Genomic DNA, 18,795 nt, shown 5'->3' on the forward strand with positions numbered 1-18,795 from the left:
CTTTTCTAATTTGATAACATAATATATATCATTCATTACGAAGATACAATTGCAAATCTTTAGAAAGTTTATAGAAAAAAGACTCTCATCTAGTTCAAAAGAAACCATCATACCGTCTCACAATGTGAAGTGTGAACCAAAACCCACATTTTCCCATGTGACAACCAGGGATGAGAACATGTCGACAGTCTGCATGGCCCTACTCCCACCCAATATATATGTGTAGTTGGCAGAGGAATAAACTATTAATAAGAACTCAAGCAAAATTGAGAGAGAAAGAAAACATATGTTGAAGGGTAATAATGTAATTTCAGGAACTGTTACTCAGGTCATTTAGTCTGCCAGGCACCGTTTGGTAATTTAGGTTTGGAGGCAGATTGTTTGCTTTTATACCCTTTCCATCCCCACCTATTTTATGAGATCATGATTAAGCTACATCAATATTTTATATTAATTTTTTTTATAAAAATAATAAAATAAAAAATAATATAAATATAAAATACTGACTTGATTTAACCGTGACCGCACAAATAAGAAAAGATGAAAAGAGCATCCAAACAAAAAAAGCAGACAATCTGCCTCCTTTGGGTTTAGGGTCATTTAGTCTGACAGGTACTGTTGGTCATTTAGTCTCTCTTCTGTTCAACGTCCCTTGCCTGCAAAGTAGAGTTTCTAGAGAGAGAAACTAGAAGAGAGAGAAGAGAGAACTAGAAGAGAGGAGAGCAAAAGGATAAAGAAAGGAACAATACAGATGACAAATTGATAAACAGAGCTCTCTACTTTCTTCCATATACTGCCTTCAAATCTTGTACCCCAAAAAAGCTCACTTTCGAAAAAGTGCTTCTTCTTCTTCTTCCACATTCTTTCATGGGTTTTGCTTCAAAAAGCTGATTGCTTTGGAAGCAGAAGAGAATTGGGGAAGAAGAAGAAGAAGATGTCTTGGAAAAGCAGAGGAGACCCATCATCTTCTAGAAGTTTTATTTCTCAGAAATGGACCCTTTTTCTCTGTTTAAGCTGCTTCTGTGCCGGAATGCTCTTCACCAATAGGTACTGTTTCTTATGAACAATTTTTATTTATTTATTTTTTAAATTCACTTTGTTTGAATTGTTGGAAATTATTCAATCAACCAGTTCTTTGTACTTGTTTCTGTAATGGGTTCGAGACTCAATTGAAAAGTTTTATTAAAAAAATTTCTATTTATATCATGAACAAATGGTCGTTATTGGTTTTGATGCTGGATTTGATGGGTAGTGCTATTCACAAATCCCTTTTTACCTTCCACAAAGCCTTGTCCGTTTTTGTCCATTGATCTTTCTTCAATCCTTCAATTCGTATTGTAAAAATAAGTGTGTGTATAGCACCATCCTTTTATATTTGATAAATTTGTGTTTTTCTGGTTTTAATCAGTTGGATGATTCTGAAATTCCAGGCTTTTATATGGTTAATTATTTTCTGAATTTGATTGAACATGCATGAATTTTTAAGGATGAAACTTTTGGTTGTTGAGATGTCATGAAGTTTTGACTGGAAATTTATGTGGCGGTTGCAGAATGTGGACTGTACCAGAAAGTAAAGGTATCACACGAAGAACAGCTATGGAAGAAGAAAAATTAAATTTAGTTTCAGAGGGCTGCAATCCGAAATCTGTAATGTTTCATCTCTAACTTAATTTTGTATCATCGCGAGATTTGTTATTCGCTAATGTATTAAAATTTGTATATCAGGTTCCTCATCTGAAGTTTTCTTTTATGTTTATCTGATTTGGTTCTTTTAGTTGAATCAGAAGGAGGTGAAGCGCGAAGATAAGGACATTTTCGGGGAGGTTTATAAGACTCATAATGCTATACAGTAAGTTATGATTTTCTGACAAGAACATAATGTTTCGCGATTTTGGTTGATTTCTGAGTTTTCTGATCAAAAACTTTATGTTGTGTGTTGAAATAGAACATTAGATAAGACTATTTCAAATTTAGAGATGGAATTAGCTGCAGCAAGGGCAACACAGGAGTCGATACGTAGTGGCTCTCCTTTATCAGGTGACTTGAAGGCTGATTCAACAGCGAAGAGAAGGTATCTGATGGTTGTTGGAATTAATACTGCTTTTAGCAGCCGGAAAAGAAGAGATTCAGTTCGTGCTACGTGGATGCCACAAGGTACATAATTTGATTCCTTAATTCCTTCTTTGTTTTCTATTGGATTTGTTTACATCTGTCGTCTGATTGCTTTTGCTTATGCAAAACATGAATTATAGGCGAGAAACGAAAGAGACTAGAGGAAGAGAAGGGTATCATCATTCGCTTTGTCATTGGTCATAGGTCAGTATTTAATCTTCGTTCTTGCTAATTAATGTCAAATAGGAGGGGGCCTTATCATCCTTTGCATGCGATATATTACCTTTTGTGGTCTGCTAGAATGTAATTCGTCGCAGATGTAGTTTAAGTCATTGATCTGCTAGGCTGCAGTTCATGCATTGGTTCCCATTCAGTTATAGCTGATGGAAGCCAAGACTATGTTTCCCCCATTTACAATTTATCACAACTCCGTGTCCTTGAACACCCTTATTTCATAAACAGCATGAAATGCTAGTGTAGGTAATTGAAAGATATCCATGTAATGACAAAAAAAAAAAAAAAATCTTTCTTAGAGTCTAAGATCAGTGTTCGTGGGTTGTACTTGTACATGTACAGAGTGACAGTACATTCTCTATTTCTTTCTCTCCAGGTAAAAGAACTTTCAAGCCTCCATAATCTAGATGCCTTGCTAGGTTCAACTAATTTGCACTTAAAATTCCTAGGTCATGGGATTATTTGGATAATTGAATTTACAAGTTGTTTCTGTTCCTTGTCAAGTGCCACATCAGGAGGTATTCTAGATAGAGCTGTTGAAGCAGAGGACAGAAAGCATGGAGATATCCTGAAGCTGGTAATGTCTTTTAGTCGTTCTTCTGTTGTTATTGTCCTCTTCGTTCCACATGTGTATGCTTGCAGCTCACTTGAGTCTTGAGCATAACATGTTCATCTCTATGCCTCTTTCGCAGGACCATGTTGAAGGGTATCTCGAATTGTCGGCCAAGACAAAGATTTATTTTGCTACTGCTGTTGCTACGTGGGATGCAGATTTTTATGTCAAAGTTGACGATGATGTCCACGTAAATATTGGTAATTTAAGATTTACTTTGCAATGATAAACATTTTTCATACGATACTGTTGTGCACGATGACATAAAAAGTGAAAGAACTAGGTTTCTTTTCCATTTGAGAAACATATGGATTCAATACAAGCTTTACAAAATCGCAAGTATAGTTCAAACTACTTAGGTTCTTCACCCTTTGTGAAAACCTCTTATGTTCATTTTAAGCTTACAAGATCTTACCGGCGGCCAACTTGGGTGTACCTAGACTTGGTAGAGCAATTTATTAGTCTCGCTGAACCTATCTTTTCAATTTTCTGCAGCGACGCTAGGAGAAACACTAGTCAGACACCGAAAGAAAAAGCGCCTGTACATTGGATGCATGAAATCTGGTCCTGTTCTAGCACAAAAGTAAGCCAGTACTGATAATTGTTTATTTTATTTCTTGTTTTTCCTTCTGTGTTCAGATAGTTTTTAAGAAAGCAAACTGACTTTGAGTTCTTGAATATTTGATCATACAGGGGAGTGCGATACCATGAACCTGAGTATTGGAAATTTGGTGAGCCAGGAAACAAGTACTTCCGTCATGCTACAGGACAGCTGTATGCGATATCAAAAGATTTGGCTACGTATATATCAATAAACCAGTAAGTTTCCGACTTTATGTGAGGATAGATTTTGAAATACATAAAAGTTTGTTTTTCTCTTCTTGCACTTGTGGTGCTCATTTGTATGCATCTGTCAGGCATGTCCTACACAAGTACGCTAATGAGGATGTCTCATTGGGATCTTGGTTTATTGGACTCGATGTACAGCATATTGATGATCGGAGACTATGTTGCGGCACCCCACCCGGTAAGTCTTCCTCCTCGTTCAAAATTACCATGGTAGTAATGATTCGAAAACAAAATGGCTTAGTTTGTGCAGATTTATATGAAAAAGCAGTAAAAAATATACATGCTAATTCTATTATCTGCTCATTTTCTAGAGGGTAAACAACTATTTGGTTAATTTGTGAAAAATAAGAGTGGCCTATTTGTTACATTCTAGGATTCGTTAATTCTAATGCAGACTTGTTTGCTGCAGATTGTGAGTGGAAGGCGCAGGCGGGCAACATCTGTGTTGCTTCATTTGATTGGAGCTGCAGTGGGATTTGTAAGTCAGCCGAGAGAATCAAGGAAGTCCACCGCCGGTGCGGGGAAGGCGAAAACGCCTTGTGGAGTGCTAGATTCGAATAGGCAGCTCGAACCTCTTCCAACTTCGGGAAGATTTTCGAGCTTAAGTATAAAGCCAGATGTTTTTTCTTAGTTCATTTTTCTCCTCCTGTATTGAGTATAGAGAATTACAACACCAAAAAATAGAGTTTAGAGAGAGAGTGTGCGTGCGTGCGTGCTTGCGTGCGTGCGTGTGTGTGAGAGAGAGAGAGAGAGAGAGAGAGGTTGCTGTGTGGACCATCTCCATTTTAGTAGAGGATATTGGCCACAAAGCAGCTGCTAAATTGAAAATAGAGGGGTCCCCAACCCATACAATTCTGAGAGGCTTGAAGAGCCAAACTGTAAGTTACAGTTCTTCTTCTATGCCTACAGTAACAAATGCAACAATAAATATGCAAATCTTTGTGGGAGCTTTTACAGCCTTTCTTGTACAATCTTGTTTCCCCTTGGTATATGCATATGAACATACATATTATTTTGCATTGATGTCTTTCCCAGTTATCTTGTAACTCATCTGACACCATCCGTGGTTCCACCGCCTCTTGTTTTTGTAAGTCTCTTGCATGTCGCCTACAGATATGTATATCGCCGTGTGAGGTAGAGCACCTCACACGGTGGGAATATACATCTCTTGTGACACCCTAGTGTGTCTCTCTTTGTTCTGGGCAAAATATTACTTGCAATAGTTGTAATGTCTCTTTTATCTTTCTCATCATATGATCAAGTCGGGAATAAACCCCTTCTCTAATTCAAATTTACATAAAAATATCAGACTTCCAAAACAAAACCGAACAGGACACACGAAGGACTAATTAGTCCGGCAGTCTCTTTGCAAGTTGCCACACCCTTGAAATGTCGCTCTCATGCCTATCTTCTATGGTCAATTGATGCTTCTAATTTTCTTTTTCTATAAGGTCAAAAAGATCAATCTTTCTTTGGATGCTAAGGCCATCTCCAACCGAAGGGTCCAGATGACCGAAAATAATCCGAAAATCGTCTCAAACTAAAGGTTAGACTAAAGGGCTCGTGGGCCCCACAGGACAAAAAAGGGCCAACTGGCTGGCCCAACCAGCCAGCCAGCCCCGGGCCGGGCCACAATTTCAAACACAACAGCTAGCTAACATCAGTTACTGTTGGATTTGAAATTTTTTTTTTTTTGGCAAAATTTTTTTTTTCGAATTTTGAAAAATTCTCATTTTTTCCTATAAATACCTAAAGCCATTCCTGCACCATTTGTCACATAATTTTCACCATTCCTACACCATTTCAATTCTCATATTTTCTTACCTCTTCCAATAATCTTTCCTTCAATTTTTTCAATAATTTTCAAATGGCCTCATCTGCAATAAAAAGTAGGGCTTGGACCCGAAAAGAAGATGAAGTTCTTTGTAGGGCTTATAGATGGGTCTCGGAAGACAGCGTGAGGGGAACTTCTCAAACAAGTGAAGGGGTTTGGACTTGTATGTTCAAAAAATACTATGAGTTCTATGAATGCACTACTCCATCGAATACCCGAAACCATGAGAGTTGTTCTTCAAGATGGAAGAAACATCTTCATCCAAGTTTGAATAAATGACATCAAGCACTGTTAGCAGTCGCAAGTAGACATGAAAGCGGCGCCAATTACTACAACGAAGTAAGTGTTTTCACAATTTATTTTAAATATTTAATTATATTACATTTAATTTCATAAATTAATTTCCTTCAATTTTTGTAATTATATTTTTTAGGTACGCCAAGCGGAGAAATTGTATATGGAGGGCAGCTCGAAACCCTTTCAGTTTCACGGTTGTTGGGAAATTTGTAAAGAATGGGTGCTATTTGAAGATCCACCTCAACATAGAGTAGGTCCTACGCCAATGTTTGGAACTGCATCCTCAGCTGTGGATGGGGATGAAGATGGATCTCTTACCATTCAAGAAACAAGGGTAGAAAATCCGTCTTCGGGAGAAGGTTTCATACCTAGGGCTATGGGACGAAGCAAGGCCCGAAGGTTGAAGGAAAATGGCAGGCAAAGGATGATTATGCTGCTCAACAGGAAAAGGCAGCCTCATTGCGATTAATGGCGCAACAAAATGCCATTGCCGCAGAAGAAATGAACCGTAGACATGAAGAACGGGCCAAACAAATACAAGAAGAGATGGATGATAGGAATATGCAAATGAATACTTCGGATTACACTCCAATGCCTCCGATTATACTCCTACAATGGCGGATGATGAGAATGATGTTGATTATGGACTTTAAATTTAAGTTGTTGTAGTTTTTAAATTTTAGTTGTAGTTTTTAAATATAAGTTGTAGTTTTTAAATTTAAGTTGTTGTAGTTTTTAAATTTTAGTTGTAGTTTTTAATATAAGTTGTAGTTTTTAGATTTTAGTTGTAGTTTTTAAATATAAGTTGTAATTTTTAAATTTAAGTTGTTGTAGTTTTTAAATTTAAATAATAAATTATATTTGGCCCCATGACCCTTTGGCCTTCGGTTGGAAATGATTTTTTGTCACAAGGCTATGTTTGGTCCTATAACCCTTTGGCCTTGGGTTGGAGATAGTAAGAAATATGACCCTGCACTGTTTATTAAAATATTAATTTCTTGGAGGCCTTCCTTCGGTTGAAGATGGCCTAATTAAGAAAAAGACAGAAAATGAAAACGACTTCATTTGCATCATTACTAGAATTAGCAATCACCCTCGCCATGATTTTACAATAGGAATTTTCTAGTATGCACATACAACATGATTCATGACGGTTAAATTCTTGGTTGTTGGATTTTTGGCTGGACATCGATTTTTCTAATATGCACATGCAACGGGATTCGCGGCAGTTAGATTCTTGGTTGTTGGGTTTTTGGCTGGACATCAAGCCCATCAGTCCTCTGATACATATCATACATTGGAGCATAATAGAATTATTTTTACAGTACAAGAGTTTTTCTTTAACCAAAACCAATTGTATTCCAAACTAACAAAACAGAAGGCAAAAAGTACAGTTCTTTTCTTCATTAGAAAGTTAGAAACTACTTAAGACGTCTTCCAAAATTACAGCTAGTTATGCCTACATACAAAAAAGCAAAGAAAACTTTACCACAAGAGTAAAAGTACATAGAGAACTTTACCACAACGAGACAGAACAGCAGATATGCCTTTATTTTACTGCCACACCAAGAATCATCTATTGGCAATATGCATTTTCTTGCACATGGGATGCAGAATAATGTGTTGAATTAAATGCCATATGCATAACAAAAATGGCATCATGTATACAAAACTAGTAAAATGTAACATCTAGCGCACAAGATTTCAATTAACCTAACTATGAACGTACAAAGCCAATCCAAGACATTGGTTTTAAGGATATGTATGTGTGTGTGTACGTATATAGGCTTTCTCATGCACATTGACCTATGGAGAAAATGGCAACTCATCCAAAATTCATTATATCAAAATACAATTGAATGGCTGTGCACGATAAACGTTCCCATCTCCCTCGATCATCGCAAAGTTAAGAGCCTTGTTGGCTTGGAGTCAGTCCTTTATTTACAATTGAATTCTTTTGGTTAAAGGTATGAGAGGAACCCAACAAAATTTGCCTACATACAATAAAGTGGTCAAGCATTTGTTCTAATACCAACATTCAAATTTCTGAGAGTTGCTGCAGGCCAGTAAGCCAGTGAGAAAATATTAGCAATGAAAGAAAGTCTTGTTTTTTTCTTAAGGAACTGTTGTCAGTACTTTAAAAACATCATTCTGTAGTCTAATTTTGTAAAAACATACAAAATAGTGCATGATTACATTTTTAGAATGCAAATAACAACCCGCTTCTTCAAATGCAATATAAATCTTGGAGAATGTGACTAGTTGATCAATCGACACAACACAACCATTCGACCGACCACTAACATTCCATGACTATCTCAACAGTTCCCCTGCATTGGGGAATTTCCAAAGAAAGTACAGCGTCTTATGGTGTATTAACAAGCTTAGAACTTGGAGAAACTTTTGTTGAGCAAAGTTCAAGAATAACCCTAATTTATGTCAAGATGAATACTGAAAACTAACAAAATAGAAATGATAAAGTGTATACCTTTACATTGGGATTAGGGCAAACGGTAGAATATACGATAAAAAGGAACAGTGGCACGTGATATTGGCACGGCTCAATCAAAAAGCAGAGCTCAAGCACTTTTAGAGCACTGTTTTCTTATTGAACCGGACCAATATCCCGTTCAAACTGATCCCAATCCAATCCTTCTCTTTCTTTGCCTTCCATTCCATGAATCTGTACACAAAATAGGCTACAATACAAACAAACCCGTTTCATCTTTACACAAAACAAAACACAAAGTGAAAACGAAAGGGTAATGATTTTCGCACTTATGTTTTCTCCTTATGCACTCTTCACCTTGTTTCGGTTCCGTAGAAAAAAGGGCTGAGTATAGAACAAGAAACGAAAGCGAAAATCACTTCCCCAAGAAAAAGATTGGAAGCAAAAACGATATGAACTTACATTATGCATTACAAAACCAACAAAATAAAGTGTTAAATTTGTGTTGAAATAAAACAAATAAAGAACAAAAATTGGGTTGTGGAAATTGATACGAGCTTGGAACAAGAACTGACAGAGATATTTGAAAGGAGAAGAAGGAGGCAATTTGGAAATGGGGCAATGGGCGGAGAGAACAACTTAAACATATTAATAAGGCAGATCTGAGCAGAAAGAGTTAGAGAGAGAGAGAGAGAGAGATGAATGTATGTCTCTTTAAGAAGGTAATGCCCAACAAAGAGAGATGGCTACTAGTTACTGGTGATGGTAGCATTGAAGAAGTTGCATTAAAATTTCCAACCACCTTGCAACAAAGGAAGTTGGGAATATTAATTTTGAACAAGGTACAAGAATCTTTGAAGAAAAAGAAAGCAAAAAATAAAAAATAAAAACAGGTTCACGGACACAAACCTGGGGCTTTTAATGTGAGCATTTATGGATAATGGAGTAGGGGAAGAAGAGATGTTCGTTCTGTTCAATCCGCATTTATGTTATTTTGTATCGAATAGATAGAACCTTTGTTTTTTTTCGGAATGGTTTGGTTTGGTTTGGTTTCCGCCTCGTAGGTTTTTTCTTATTCAATTCAAAAACTCTTTCACCGCTACCACTGCATATTTTTCTTCGAGTGTTTTTAGAGGTCTCTACAATATGGGGGCATTGATTAACTTTGTGGGCACTAGCTAGGTAGTAGAGTTGTCCTATATACATGTGACATGCCAATGATGCCATACGTTTTACGTTTAGGTTGCAGCATTGGAAGTTGAAATTTGAAACCCTAATTCTAATTGTCAATTCGTGCCCTCATTTTGGTGAAGGACCGTTCGGCTTTGGCGTTTGGAAATGGAAACCCAGTACTTGATGATAAGGTACTCGGTTAGCATTAGACCTCGTTTGCTATATTGTGTAGGTGAGAGGTCAGAGATGGAAAGAAGTTGTCCACAATTTACAAAAGTTTTATGGGTAATTTTGCAAGCAAGGGACTTGCCAAAAGATTGATGAGACGAGTTGTGCGAAAAGTTATTGTACAATACCGAAATTTAGTCATGTAATATAACAATTGACGCGTCTAATGTGTCATACTACCACACGAATAATCTTTTGATTTGGACCTGTCAGGTTTATTAAAAGAAATAAATTAATATTGAATAATGAGACTTAAACACCAGAAGATTGATGAGAATGTTATACGTTGTTGCACTTGCTAAACTTGAATGGGGATTATGTATATAACTGGTTCTATATTCCTTATCTTTTTATCATCTCTATATCTCTAACATCACGGAGAAAAGAAAGAAATATAATACGTATTATATATGTTTTGCTTGTTTCTTGTTACGGGGTTTTGTCAATTAGAGTGTGGATGACATTGTACTTTAATTCATATGAGAATTTTCATAAGATGCGACGAGAAGCGTTAAAAAATGTGAAATATGTCATGTGCTGTCATTTTAAGATTGAGATATTGTGATTAAGTGACAATGTCTTGATGCAGTTAGACATAGTATTCCACATCCATTTGTGATACGATAGTTGGGGGCCTTTATGGTAAGAGGAGGGATCGAGATTAAGTCAAGATTAAAACTCCGAAAGAATCCCAATAAAGTCTTGAAATTTGGTAGAATTTATGTTGATAACTAATTTGTGCTGCTTTGTTTTTCGATTATGTTTTTTTTTTTTTTTTTTGAGAGAAGTACGATAATTCATTGCTAGCAAATTCAGAATACAAACAAACTGAGAATAGTGTGCATATTGGGCCTCGATAAAACCTTGCCGGAAATTTCACTCTGGTCCAAGGAAAAAGAGTGTCCCGCACAACATAAAGGACCTATCCTCAAATGTCAATACATAAACAAATTCTGAACTATCTTCGAACAAAATATGCAACTCAGGGGGTCTTCAACCCACTAAACTGATTGGTTACAAAGCTTTCGACCATTTTGTGTACTGAGCGCCAATCGTGCGGCAAAGCTTTTGACCATTTCTTCCATAGTCCTTTCCATATGCTGTAACTCAGTCTAAACCACCGGCAGAGAATGTCTCCAACAAATTGGATTAGTTGGACCAACATCCACATAGTATCAGTAGGAGACCTATGCCCGCAGAACTACGAACACAGAATCAAGGTAACTCGGCGCCATCGCCATAGATGAAGCAGTTGCTTCTCACCGTAGACGAAGAAATCGCTTCTCGCCGTAGATGAAGCAGTCGCTTCTCCTAGTGAAACCTAAGAAGACCTAGGAACCCTAGAGAGCAATTTTATAAGAAGACCATGACTAAACTAACATAATGAAGATAAACTAAAATAATTAAAACCAATCCATTTGTCACGCCCCGATCCCGACATACGTCCAGGATCGACACGTGACGTCACCCAAAAACTCGTATAACTCACATACCCCATCTTAGGAATATGGCAATCACAATTTGAGAATCAAATTGCAAAGAAATCTTTCGTTTACCTTATGGCTACATCTAACCTCCTCGTTAGATTGCCTACGTACCCTCAATAGGGATCAAGCCATTCGTAGTTCACCATTCACAAAATCTGACGTTTATCACACTAAGTTCAAGCAGAAAAGCATAGCATTCCTCAATCATTCAATATAACTTGACAACATGTAATTCCTGGACTCAGCTACATAACTAATCCCCATGAAAACATGATATCTCTCCCATCCAACATATAAATCATTATGTCTCATCATGACATCGCAATTCATAAGGCACATCATATTTAATAGCCGACTAACACAAAACCATCCTCTAGGCGCATTAATTAATTAATTTGATCAAAGTAAAACAATCATTCTCATATCTTCTAAATTCATACCTTATGAAATCATAATCGAATCATCAAAATCCCGAAGGAGTCACTCAGACGTCCAACATCTTTTCTAACTCAATTACAAGACTCTCGAAACCATTGACACAAATATATATATATATATATATATATATATAACTAAGGCTAGAGTTACATAATTAGGCCAAGCCTACTTCTCCAAGCAATGGAATTTTAGGCCATCCCACGAAATTCAACAACCTCGGGTTCCTGACCACTCAACGGAACCAAACCAAATATGATCGCCTAAAAATGTACAATGTACAACCAATCGTCATCACCTCTAGAATGCGTATGGTCCCCCATCACGGATAAACCAAGCAAAACCATAGGCATAAACTCGTCGTGCATGCAGTGATCACCTATAGCGGATATACCAAGCATGATCACCCCTGAATACATATGGTCCCCCATCACGGATAAACCCAGCAGGACCATCCATGTACCATAACTACGTGGTGCAATCTCATCATCACACATTAAACATAATTATACGTATACCTGCTATTGATTCCACATATCAACCAGCATCTAGTCATATGGAGCACAACACAAGGAATTCCCTCAATTACTATTTCTACTAAAGATCTACTAAAGTACCTAACTCATCTCCTGACTTTCATCTCCATCTCATGCTACGTAATGGTGCCAAGTTCAAATAGGTAATCAGTTGGCAATCATATCCAAATAATTATCAAACAATATTTAGATCCCATAATTATCATAACATTCATCATAATTATCATTCACATTATTAAAAAGTTAATTAAACACATATATATCACAAACATCATCACTACACAAGCCAAATCATATTTAATTAGCATAGGTCTATGGTTAAATAATAAATTTCACATTTCAATATAAATCATATTTATAAGACCAATTCATATTCACAAATGATACTAATATAAGAAATTAAGATAATAATCATATTTCATATATTCAAGTCGCTATCTTACCAAAATAGACCCACTAACTTTCAATTAGTCCCGTAGTACTAATTTTAATATTTAGAACGCTCCGAGACGGGTTGACCACAAGTCAACTCTCGGTCAACATTAGGGTCCACAACTCCGCGTAATTTGATACTGAAGGTCCGTACATCGAATTTTGGATTAATAACTTCCCACAGTCCACATTATGTTCCTCAAACAACATACTAAAATTTCATCGTGATCCAACGGTCGGATCTTCGCCAATCACCAATTCTAGTGGCGGTCGACATTTTATTTTGCAAACTTACAAATCCAATTAGGGAAGATCCGTATGTCGGATTCCCGATCTGTACATCGGATTCCTAATTTGTACATCGGATTCCCGATCCGTAAGTTTCTATGATCCACAAATATTAAGTTCTATCACGCATTAAGGTTTGGTGACGATTCAACGGTCGGATCGTCGATTCACACTTTTACCAGTTAACGTATCGTCGAGAATTTGGGTTCCAACCATCAACTTATATCATACAATTACCAAAAATGAGCTCAAAGCATCTAATTTAGCCTAAGAATGACATCGACGGCCCCCTGGCCATGCGCCGCCGTGGGTGGCGGTCGGCCGCCCCAACTCGCCGGAAAAAATCCAACTATTTCCAAAAATTACCAAATTTTACAGGAACGAAGATCTCAATACTTAGAGTAAACTTTATACCTGCGGCCAAGGCCAATTTTGCCGGAAAACACCCCAAACTGGCCACGAACCGCCAGAACCCTAAGGTGGGTGTGCTTCAAATTCGGCTTCCAATTGAACTCCGACGTCTCCAACACCGCTTGGGCGTTGTTCCTGGGGTTGAGGGGAGTCTTTTGGTGGTGGTCATGTACGGTGAAACTTGTTGGAGCCATCGGCAAAAGGGATAAAGCCGCCATAACACCCGTGGGTTTGTGGCTTCGAACTAGAAAAATGGGAAAGAAATTGGGAAATCTAACACTACAAAGGTGTAGGGCTCATTAAGAGCTTTCCATGGACACCAAGATCAGCCAAAACGGAAGTTGGATGGAGGAGATATGGTCGGGTCAAACATGGTGGTTCGCGGGTCAAAAATGACCCATTTCGGGTCTCTCCTTTCCCCTCCTTTCTCTTTTCCCCCATTGGTCACTCCTCCCCCTCCTTAAAAATCTGATTGGTTCCCTTTTTATTAAACTAACTTAACCTTTAACCCACATGTGAGAATTAAATATTTCCCACAATCTATTGTTCACAATTTCAAACGTCCGTAGCTATATCGTTATAATTTGGACTTGCAAACGGCTTTCGCCTATGCATTCGTGGGTTCGAGATCTATTCGAAAACGTTACTTGTCACTTCAAAAGGTCAACGAGTAAATAATAATTTTCCAAACTTCAATTCTCGTTACTAGTTTAATTGAAATCTAATTTCAAATAAATTAATATAAAATCTCAATAATACAAATACGTAGATTATAACAGTGAAATCCGGGAACACGATTTCACACCATTGACCCATCACCACTTGCAACTAGTGTCAGTTCGTTGCACCCAAGAGTCAAGGCCGCCAGGGGAAGGCGGAGCCACCACTAAACAGTTGAGAAGGACCACATAACATAGAAAATCAAGCCATAGCGGGGGATTTGACTCTCCAACAACAAAAAATCACTAGCCCAACCGCAGATCTAGTCCCAAAAAACAGGGGAAAAGCCTTGTACTAGAATAAATCTAGAGAAATGGAAACCAAGGCCTGCATCTAAGCCAGAAAGGATGGTCGCCGATAAAGGGAGGGGAGAAAAAGGTGATGTGCAGCACCACAGAGGCGTGGACGTCCAGGGGGATTGGGTAGGAAGCAAGTAGGGAAGAGGCTAGGAGGAGGGGGGTGCTAGAATGAGGGAGGAGAGGCTGCCACCGGTCCCAAGGCAAAGCAAGGCACCGGCGGCTGGAGTTTGTCTAACTTTTTTATTTGTTTTCTAGTGGTGTTGTTCAACTTGTTTTGCAGGTTTAGACCTTTTAGAGGGGGGGGTTTTTTTTTTTAACTTTTTAGAGTGGTTAAATTTCATTTTCCCCCTCTCTTTTCCTTGTATCTTTTTTGTTTTTATTTCTAGAGGGATAAGGTTTATGTCTCCCTTTCTTTTTCATGTATTTTTATCCTTTTTTTTATTTTTTTTTTATTTTTTGGGTATTGCCAAGGTTTCTTAAAAAAATAAAAGAAAAGAAAAACTAAATTGCTTACTTATTTTTCTTTCCTTACATATTTCTCGTAATGGGTTTATGTCATTTGGAGTGTGTATGAGTCCGAATATGAAATGTTCCAAATGAGTATATGGACTTTGATAAGATGCAGGTGAGATGTGTATTGTCATTATTATAAGATCCAGATTGTGACGAGAAATGATTGACAAATCTAAACGAAACTGATCCTATCTCGATGTGTAATCTTTCTGTCCTAACATACATTTTCATCGTTTATGACGACGGAGAAGTTGGAGTTCAAGAACAATGTGACGCAGATCATTGTCTCAGTATAGCAATTGTTAGGTGTAATGTAATTATGTAAGTGTAATTAGCAAAGCAAATATTGCTGGAAATGCATCCCATTATTATGAATACAGTTTTGGTTGTTATGAGATTGCTTGAGGTGAAACCGTCACTGCAAGAAAAGTGAGCAATAGCTACCCTAATTAGTAACTATTTTGGTAGCTATTACTAGGGTAATAATGATGTTGTCAATGAGAAAATGGTGACAAAAATTTGATAAAAAAAAATATTTATATACATTTTAATGCATTAATTAGTCACCATTGTGGGGTAACTATTACCTACTTTTTTATTTTTTGTTGTGTGTGTCAGGAATGAAAGTTCTTAATCAATTAAACTAGCCGCTTGTAATATGTGTAGGTAATTTAAACATGTATTTTTTTTGTCTTTTTAATTAGAATGGTAATTTTTTTTAAACAAATGATATTCCTACTCCAAACTCCAATAGGTGGAGGATTTGAAATTAGAATAGTACTGTCATTTTCAGTCTTTGAGGGCTAAACATAGCCCTTGGCTATGTGGTTATGTTTTAGTTCTCTAAAAATAAATACTTTAAAGACTACTTTAGGGCTAAATTTATTCATCTCCAATCACACAAGATTATATTTTATTTTCCTTCATATTTTATTACTTTTTTGAGACAAACTTAGCCTACTTAGAGATTACATGTTGCATGCCTTAGGGCCAAACTTAGCCTGATTCTCTTTAGCTCTGGTTGAAGAGTGATTTTGTAAGTTTTAAAACTAAATGTGGCCTATAACCCTTAACTGGACATGACCCATGTTATGTTAATCCTGGACATGATCTTTTGTGAGGGTGGACATTCCGCGTCCTATATTTGACTTCTCTAAAAATCTAAAATTGCTTGATCTCCTATTTACCAAAATTCTTGTTATTTAAAGTAGGAGAGAAAAATACTTGAATGAGGGGGGTAAATTACTATAAAACTTAACAACATACCTATTGATAAAAATAAGGTTCTTTGTCAACCATCTATGATAAAATGTCAATTATGCTGCTATTGGCATAAAAGAACTAAAAGTTAATATAATAAAGATAAAACATTTGATTAATCAAAATTATTTATAAAATTCCATTCTATCATCTTTTTCTCTCACTGCTGCTCTCTTCCTATTTATCACCTAACCTCTGCAACAATATACTACATCACATGCTACGCATGTGCCAAATTACTTTGTTAACTTGTAACACAAGCTTACGAGGGGGCAATTGGTAATTTTCTCCCTTTTTAATTTGTATTATATATATATATATATATATATATATGTAGACACACTATCTCTCTCTATCTCTGTTTCAAATTATATTATTGATCGCACCACTTATTTAAACCCCTCCTTCACCTTTTATTCTATTGTTCGTCTATATTTGAGGGTTTCAGAGAAGAGTTTCCATGGCCAAAAGCGCGTTCAAGATGGAGCACCCTCTCGGTAGGTATTTCAATTTACAAAAAAAATTTCACAACCATTACGTTTTATTATTTTGATTTTTCTTGTATGCGTTTTTATTAGGTTCAGAATTTTTCCCTTTTTCTTTTTTGGTGGGAGTTTTAGAATTCTTCTTTTGGTCGTCAGGAACCTTAGCTATGTTCTTAACATTACGGGTTATTTGATTGCTCGTCTTCTGTGTAATATTCTGCATAAATCTTTTGAAAGTCTAAATTTTTCCATCCATGTTTTATATTCAGTCCTTTCATATTCTTTTGGTGGCGTTCTAATAACGTTAAGAAAATATAAATATAAGTTAGCTAGGTGCTTTTGCCGTGCTGAATATTAGACTGGTCATACGAAACCTTGAAACCTACAGCAGAAGGCCAAAAACCCTTTCAGCGGTTAATTTGGTTCTTGTGCCTATTACTTTTGTTATAAGATTCATGTCTGAGAAACTGTTGACAAACACAATGTAGCACACCGTTACGAGTTCTATTGTAGAAAAACCATTGTCACTAAATCTTTGGTTCCTGAGAAGTCGAATAGCAAAATTAGAATTGTTTGTTTCTTATTTAAAGGCATATGTAATTTATATAGCGTACTTACGGAAGAACGATTGACTAGATGATTTTTATAGCGTACCTATTCTAAGTTCCGGATCATGAGTACTTATTATACTTATTAATACATATGACAAAGAATCTGTGTTGAAGTTCTTTTTAGGGTTATTGGCACGGTTGCGGAGTACCCTGCTATATAAATTGCTCTTCTTTTTTTTTTTTTTCTTTCTTTTTTTTTTGTCAACAATCTGTATTGAAGTTCAAATTATGTGTCTTTGTACATGCCAGAAAAGAGACAAGCCGAAGCTGCTCGTATAAGAGAGAAGTATCCTGACAGAATTCCAGTATGTTTGTTATTTCTTTCCATTGCAGTAGTTGTTTTTGTTTCTCTTCTATTTTTGTTCTGTAATTCATTGCCCGCTGCAGGTGGTTGTGGAGAGGGCTGAGAAGAGTGATGTGCCTCAAATTGACAAGAAAAAGTGAGTTGTTTCCTAATATTTATATATTCGTCTGACGTACATTTTGACAACCACTTTTTTCTTTGCTTCTATCTGTGACATATTTAGAGTCTGGATATCATATGAATTGTGCCAATTTTATTTGTTGCCTTGATGTTTTTACGCTCTAATTAGTCCACGTAGGTGATCGTTTCCTTACACCTTTGGTAGATTTTTGTAGCCATAAAGTTAGATTTTGAAAATTATTTGGATCTATAGGGTCCTCGTACTCCCAAAATTTTTGGAATTTTGACAAAAAAATTATTTGTGCCCGGTTTTCTTTGTATGTAGATACCTGGTGCCTGCTGATCTGACTATTGGCCAGTTCGTCTACGTTGTCCGGAAAAGAATCAAGCTCAGTCCTGAGAAGGCTATTTTCGTTTTTGTTAGGAATATTTTGCCACCAACAGGTGAGATAAAATTCTCTATATTGTACTATTTTCTTCAGTGCATGATTAGTACAATTTTCCTCCTTCCCAGATATGTATGGTAGGTTACTATTGTATAATCAACTTTATCAATACTTCTTGTTTGATTTTGTTGCAGCGGCTATAATGTCTGCAATTTATGAGGAAAATAAGGATGAAGATGGCTTTCTTTACATGCTGTACAGCGGTGAGAACACATTCGGGACATTCTGAAGATTAAAAAAAATAAAAGAATTCACGAGTGATGTAAATTATCTTTCAGTCGAGAAGTTTGGTGCTTACTGAGACACGTTTTCCGGTTTTGGATTAATGACCTTTTATATTCTATTAAGTAGATGATAATTTTTATTTCAAGATGCAAGATGGATGTGATTGGATGAATATATTTATGTGTGCGTATGTAGATCCCAAATTTGCTGCGTAAAGCCTTTCCTTTGCAATATGTAATCTAATTCAAGGCACCAGTGCAACCCTTACAGGTTTAAGCCTCAATTCAAAGACACATCATCAACTCTCACTCTAATTGATAGAGTTGAGATTCAAACCTTGTTCTTCTGTCTTTCACTTTATCTTCTTCGGTGCAATTTATTTCGATGGCTTTGTAATTGGAAATTAGGGGTCATTTATAATTTGAATTTTGTAG

The 18,795-nt window shown here is 36.6% G+C and overlaps 2 protein-coding genes across 3 annotated transcripts; both read left to right on the top strand.

The window, feature by feature from the left end:
- The first annotated feature begins 640 nt into the window (after positions 1-640).
- Positions 641-4,779, top strand: LOC103944540 (probable beta-1,3-galactosyltransferase 2). 2 transcript variants are annotated; one of them, XM_009355010.3, is made up of 11 exons: positions 641-1,047; positions 1,551-1,647; positions 1,776-1,849; positions 1,946-2,154; positions 2,253-2,316; positions 2,851-2,923; positions 3,039-3,159; positions 3,455-3,542; positions 3,653-3,778; positions 3,877-3,986; positions 4,218-4,779. In XM_009355010.3, exons 1-11 carry the CDS (start codon positions 935-937, stop codon positions 4,367-4,369), a joined length of 1,227 nt encoding a protein of 408 aa, XP_009353285.1. In that variant the 5' UTR covers positions 641-934; the 3' UTR covers positions 4,370-4,779. The 2 variants fall into 2 exon arrangements, with proteins under 2 accessions (XP_009353285.1, XP_009353286.1); XM_009355011.3 differs by having other exon boundaries at positions 1,785-1,849.
- An 11,758-nt stretch (positions 4,780-16,537) lies between these two features.
- LOC103944541 (autophagy-related protein 8d-like) lies at positions 16,538-18,650 on the top strand. Its single transcript, XM_009355012.3, has 5 exons — positions 16,538-16,667; positions 17,516-17,571; positions 17,654-17,706; positions 18,016-18,134; positions 18,271-18,650. The coding sequence occupies exons 1-5, from the start codon at positions 16,631-16,633 to the stop codon at positions 18,363-18,365; spliced, it is 360 nt and encodes a 119-aa protein (XP_009353287.1). The 5' UTR covers positions 16,538-16,630; the 3' UTR covers positions 18,366-18,650.
- The last annotated feature ends 145 nt before the right edge of the window (positions 18,651-18,795 follow it).

Source organism: the organism of the source record quoted next, unplaced genomic scaffold (assembly GCF_019419815.1).
Source record: "Pyrus x bretschneideri cultivar Hongxiangsu unplaced genomic scaffold, Pyrus_bretschneideri_v1 Contig12, whole genome shotgun sequence".
Classification (NCBI taxonomy): Eukaryota; Viridiplantae; Streptophyta; class Magnoliopsida; order Rosales; family Rosaceae; genus Pyrus; species Pyrus x bretschneideri.